At 36.9% G+C, this 6228-nt stretch overlaps 1 protein-coding gene across 1 annotated transcript; it reads left to right on the top strand.

Moving 5' to 3' along the window:
* Window positions 1-2038: 2038 nt before the first annotated feature.
* LOC121234609 (protein SIEVE ELEMENT OCCLUSION B-like) lies at window positions 2039-5746 on the top strand. The gene is made up of 7 exons (XM_041130613.1): window positions 2039-2343; window positions 2653-2745; window positions 2885-3330; window positions 3410-3504; window positions 3626-3756; window positions 4356-4814; window positions 4962-5746. Exons 1-7 carry the CDS (start codon window positions 2137-2139, stop codon window positions 5559-5561), a joined length of 2031 nt encoding a protein of 676 aa, XP_040986547.1. The 5' UTR covers window positions 2039-2136; the 3' UTR covers window positions 5562-5746.
* The last annotated feature ends 482 nt before the right edge of the window (window positions 5747-6228 follow it).

Genomic DNA, 6228 nt, shown 5'->3' with positions numbered 1-6228 from the left:
TAGTCATCTCACTTTTTGTAATAATAAAAGAGAAATGATATTTGCAATTATAGAGTGCGGAAGTGCCATACATTTGTTTTGAAAAAGTAATAAATATAAGATTTATATGAAAATTTTAATTTTTTAACGAAGAACCTCACTTTTTTTCAAAATGATTGCACGACGCTTACACAACACATGACTATATTTAGAATTACTCATAAGAAAATATTATTATTTGTTAATTTTTTGTATACTCTCTAATTTAATTTTTTATTTATTTTTAAATACTTTTTTTACTTTTATTTTCATAATTTCCAACAATATATACGTCAAAATACAAAACCCATCTATCAACCTAAAAATTGAAGAAGGGAACGAGAGAGGTGCTACAAAGAAAAATGTGACCAAAACTACCAAGATCGTAAAGAAAATGGAAATAATGTTCAATAATCAAAACTAGAGAGAGAAAACAATAAACTATATTATGTGCCTAGCCAATAGACACTTCTCAAACAAATTATATGTTGAACCACTATGGCTAAAGTCAAGTTTGCCTATTCAATGTCTATTCTAGTGTAGATGAAAATGGGGATAACTTAGATAAAACATGGGTAACATACAAATGGCTATTCTAATAATGCCATTGCTCTTAGCCAATATCCTTTAGGGTTTTGGATATGGAGATAATCAGTCAATGCTTTTTTTTTTTTTTTTCAAAACCAAACACTAAAGTATTAAATTAAAACAATAAGATTTTTTAACACTCTTGACATTTTTTAAGAAAACCTATAGTCAAATTTAATTATTCTTGATAATAATATTAGAATATTAAACAAGAATAGTCATGTCAACTTTGAGTCCTCTAATTTAATCTAGATGATGTATGGAGGTTAATTAATTAGGCAATCGATCGATCAGTGATCCGACATTGGAGAATCGGGACACAAGGGATTACTATTGATCTCATCGACATTAATTTGTCACCAGCTTTTTCATTTGCTCGATGTACGTTGATGATCGGCCGTATAATTGTATGATTGAGTATTTGTGACGGATTATTTATGATGAAAATGATTATTTGTGACGAAGACAAACTCATTTTAATAGAAAATAGACATTTTTATAGAAAATAGTTGGTTATAAATAAACAATTTTCTTGTAATATAAGTGGATATTGAATTAGTCTGACCTCTCCTGCATGCATAACTTCTCCCCTAACTCTTTCCAGTACCACTGGCCTTTTCTTAATTCCTTTAATTGGGCTTAATTAGACTCCCAACACATCTGATGATTTCTTATATATACAAGGCTTACCTTAATTAAAAACTAAGCTAAAACTATTTCCGCAATATCTTACGTACCAGTTTGATCATAAAGTACTAGTACAAGTATATATAATCAAATGATGACTTGAATAAATAAATGGTAAGAAACCTCTATTTTTTTCTCAATCTTAAGTTGAGTGTGCTTCTATGAAAAATTATTTTTATCAGCCACTATTCATCATGTAATCTACACCTTATGAAAAAACTATAAGTGTGAGGTGTAAAAGTGAATAGTAACTGATGCATAGCATTTCTCGTGTATCTATATATACACATTGATATCTTGAGATATATATACATATATAAGATATTCCTTGAAATATAGTGTTGTGAGTCGTCCGTTTATATGACGGGTAGTTGGCTAATTGGTTAACTTATAGTTAGACTTGTTGCCGGTGCTAAGTGGGCTGGTGCTCCATGAGATTCGTGTTCGGATAACCTCATCCAATGCTACGTGATATTCACCATTAATAAGCCAAAGAAGATAGATTTCGAGCCAAAATCCAACAAATATTTATCTGTCGAATTCGATTGAGGTGTGAGTTTCATAATTCAATCCACATGAATTGAGTTTCAAAATTCAATCCACATGAATCCGGACCCTTGATTATTTTGATTAGATATTGGACTTCCCCCCACCCCCCCCCCCCCCCCATCTCATGGGAAGGAATTACAAAAACAAGATCGGGCCTGATGGCTATAAATAGGGCAGTCTAGCCACTGCACGAAACACAAGCAAACTTCTCTGCTTGCTCTGATCATCCCCAAACCTAAGAGCCTGTCTCTAACCTGATCTCGCGCTAGCTTTAAATTTCTAGTGCACAACACAATGGCCACTAATAAGATTCTGCCAGCTACCGCTCAGTTACCCGTTAAGGCTGAGCTTAATGTGTTAACCATGTCCGACGACCAGATTATGAATACAATCTATGCAACCCATGTTCATGGTGACGAAAAGTTTGATGTCGACTCTCTTTTTATTGTCACCGAAAACATTCTTCAGCGTGCCACCCATCTTGTTGAAAATGTTGTGCTGGTATATATACATTTTTATGTTTCTACCACACCTGTTCTTATTTTTTTCTAAAATTTTCTTCCCACTATACCGAAGGCTGGCATACACTCTAGTGCCAACTCTTCATATATAATTTAATAGCTAGACCACCTGATCCTAATGCATGCGCCAGAGATGAGCAACAAAGTTTTTCACATTTATTCTACAAGTCACAAAATAAAAATGGGATGAAGTTGGCTTTAGTTTTGACTGAGGCAGGAGACAATACTTTTTGTTTTGTTCGTAAATTTCTCCCTACACTTTTCGTATATTCCTCATTATTTGTTACAGGGTACCAAGGAACACCAGGAAAACCTCGACGAAAAGGCACCCAAAGCGAGCTTCAGTCCCCCCTCTTGCACACTCAAGGCACTTTCCTGCGAGGTAATTATACGTATAGGCTTTTTCTCCCCCCCACCCACGTGTAGTTTGTGGCCTGAATTTGGAGTGAAATTATGAACGTGATCGATGCTGTTAGCTGCATTAGCATTTTTCATACTAACAAATCTGTAACCAATGTCAGATGGCATGCAAGGCTCCGGGCGAGGAAATTGCCCACAAAACAACCATGTCAATACTTAACAAACTCGCCCACTATTCATGGGACGCCAAGGCAGTGCTGACATTGGCGGCCTTTGCTTTGGACTACGGGGATTTCTGGCTGCTTGCCGAGCTTCACTCATCGGACCAACTCGCCAAATCAGTGGGGATCCTGAAACGAGTACCTGTGGTCGTAAAGCGCCCAGGCCTTCAAAAATATGGGAAAGCCATAATTGAGCTCAACAATCTGATCAAGGCAACATTGGAAGTAATCGAGTCAATCTTTGAGCTGGAGAAGCTATCAATCTATGATACAAAGGATGTACCAGCATTGTCAGGTGCCTTGGACCGAATCCCTGTGGATGTCTATTGGGCTATCATCACGATTGTAGCCTGCACGACTAAGCTGTGTTGCATCACTGGCGATGAGTAAGTTGTCGCCCTTGACATTATATATGTAACATTATCTGTTTATATAAGGCAAATGATCCCGGTTGACTTATTTCAGGGGCAAGACGCAGGAACTCTCGCCCTTTGCTCAGAAGATCAACGTCATCCTCAACGTCCTAAGGAGGACTATAAAACTTGCCCACGAACAAATAGGTTAGACGTTATTGTTCTGATTTCATTCGGAAACAAGCATGATCGATGTTTGTAACATATGCAATATAATTATGGCTTAAAACGGTCGACAATGTTGACCAAAGATTTTTGTTCGTTGCAGATGTTATCGAGGCTTATAGGAAACTCAAGAAAATATTTCAGACTCCCACCGAAGTTAAGGAGGTTTTCAAGGCGCTCATTTTCCCCAAAGATGTTGAGCCCTCGCTTATTGATGGTTCAACTAACAAATTGGTCAGCTCTTGTACATTTTCTTAAAAATAAATACCGAATTTACCCCATATAAAAATGTCTCAAATCTCAATTATTGATAATTAACTAAGATTTTTTAAGTAAAAACAGTAATTAACGCAATATATGTTAGAATTGTACTACCTTTTATTAATTATCTCTAGCTAGCTAGTCTGTTATATATTTTCAAATAAAAACCAGTTCTCTTAAAAAATATATTGTAAAATACATGACATCAAAGGTTCAAATGTTCACATTACCAGTGTCCTTAAGTTACAGTCCACGGATCAAAGGTTTCCTTTCTAAGTTTTTTTGTCTGAATTTGAAGACTTTTATATGTATAAATATTTTGTGAAACATTAAATATTGAGTAATAAATATTTAAGATCGCGACCCAGTTAATAAATTTATCTCTCCTATTTGAGATCTTCGTGCAAGAACTTGGAATATATTTTTCCATTAATTACGGCCGTATATAACTACAGCCTTTACACTTGCCACTGCTGTATATTACGATACCTCATCTAAGTTATCTGTCATAGAAACATCAAGACTAATCTATTCACGGTCTTCTAATTTTCTTAATTGTGTTGCACAAACAGGTTAACATCGAAGTGCTGAAAAAGAAGAATGTTCTATTCTTCATTTCGAGCCTGGACATCACCATTGAAGAAATCTCGGTCCTCAAGCCGGTTTATGATGGAATAAGTACGAAGGATCAGCATAAAATTGTATGGATCCCAATTGTGGAGCAATGGACAGATGACCTGAAAAAGAAGTTTGAGGTTCTGCGGTCCAAGATGCCTTGGTATACAGTGCAATACTTTTCACCAGTGGTAGGCATCAAGTTCATTAAGGAGGAGTGGACCTTCAAGAATAAGCCTCTCGTCGTGGTGGTAAGTCCAAAAGGAAAGGTGGAACACCCGAATGCACTCCACATCATTAAGGTATGGGGAGCAAAGGCCTTTCCTTTCACTAAAGAGGCAGAACAAACTTTGGCAACTAAAGAGGATGTGATGGAAGACATCATGGTCGGCGTCAATCCCAAATCACCCGTCGTGGTAAATTCTATTTCATCCTCTACATTACTACTCTTAAGCAAAATTCATATTATAAAAGGCTCGTACTTTTAATAAAAATCATAATTAATTAGCATTATAATAGTACGTGTTTGAGAATTAACACGCATGTCTTCTTCTATCAATCAGATCAAGGATGACAAGTACATTTTCTTCTACGGAGGCAAGGACAAAGAGTGGATCCAACAATTTACCAGGAAAGCAACTGTCCTGGCGAATGACCCGGCGTTGAAGGAGGCAGGGATTTCTATCGAGTTGGTTCTTGTAGGAAAGAATGAGAAAGGGCAGGACGATGTTGGCATTCTAGGTCGTTTTTGGGACAAGATGGAAAGCTTTTTCTTCTCCAAGACTGAAAAGAAAACTGATCAACCGGATACTGTGACCAAGGAAATACAAAAGCTGCTATCTTACAAGAATGAGAGTGGATGGGTAGTGCTGAGCAAAGGGTCTAAAGTGATATTTACCGGACATGGAACAACTATTTTGAAGGTCGTGGATGAGGCCGAAAAGTGGAAGGGGTATGTGCGTGAGATTGGCTACGAGATTATATTCAAACAGTACCATGACAAGGTTATTGAAGTGAATCGCCCTTGCTCCCGTGTTGACATTCCTGTTGGTGTCGGAAAGATCCCCGAGCATATGCATTGCCCTCACTGCCCCCGCGTTATGGAGAGCTATATTAGTTTTAAGTGCTGCCACGTTGACGGTGCTCTGAACGCACTGCACTAAATAGATTAATGCAAGGTTACCTTTCAATGTTTTCTCTCTAGTGATCAAGAATATTATATATCCGTACAATAAAGGGACGTCGGATTACGTAGGTGATCTGATGCCAATAATATTACGTAAAGTATCTATGTAATCGATCGTTAAATGGTCGTGCATATCCTTAAATAAAGAGCATCTGACTCTCTGAGGGCTTTGACATCTTTGCCACATGCTTGCTCTCTTTTCCCTAACTCGTTTCCTCTGTTTCTATAATACCTGAGCCTGACTTCTAATGCTCCTAGAGATATTAGGAAGATGCAATATTGGAGGCGGGACGTTCCGTGCTTTCCTTCATTTTTATATAATGGAGAAATCCATGATATCTCCTTTCATTGCAGTTACGTTCTCCATCACTAGCAGCTTCCCAGCTTCATCGAGTTCATCTTATATTAATGTACAGGCAAAAGAACGTTGAACTAAAAGTAATTTGATAAATAGTACTATTATAATGAGTTTAATTAGAATCTAAAGTAATTTAATGGGCCTATGTGCGGCAACTAGATCAGTGAGATCAAGGTGGGCTAATTCACATGCAGCAAGTAGTTGTTGATAAGTAAGAATATGATGATCAGCATAATCCAATTCAATGAAGTAAAGTGGATGACAGCATTGACAATCATCTGATATA

This window comes from Juglans microcarpa x Juglans regia, chromosome 1D, assembly GCF_004785595.1.
Source record: "Juglans microcarpa x Juglans regia isolate MS1-56 chromosome 1D, Jm3101_v1.0, whole genome shotgun sequence".
Taxonomy (NCBI): domain Eukaryota; kingdom Viridiplantae; phylum Streptophyta; class Magnoliopsida; order Fagales; family Juglandaceae; genus Juglans; species Juglans microcarpa x Juglans regia.
Note: the sequence above shows the minus strand (reverse complement) of the source record. Positions and strands in the feature narration are given on the sequence as shown.

Coding starts and splice junctions, on each gene's coding strand:
- LOC121234609 (XM_041130613.1), top strand. CDS start 2,137: ATGGCCACTAATAAGATTCTGCCAGCTACCGCTCAGTTACCCGTTAAG. Junction 2,746..2,884: donor TCAAGGCACTTTCCTGCGAG/GTAATTATACGT, acceptor AACCAATGTCAG/ATGGCATGCAAGGCTCCGGG. Junction 3,331..3,409: donor TGTTGCATCACTGGCGATGA/GTAAGTTGTCGC, acceptor GACTTATTTCAG/GGGCAAGACGCAGGAACTCT.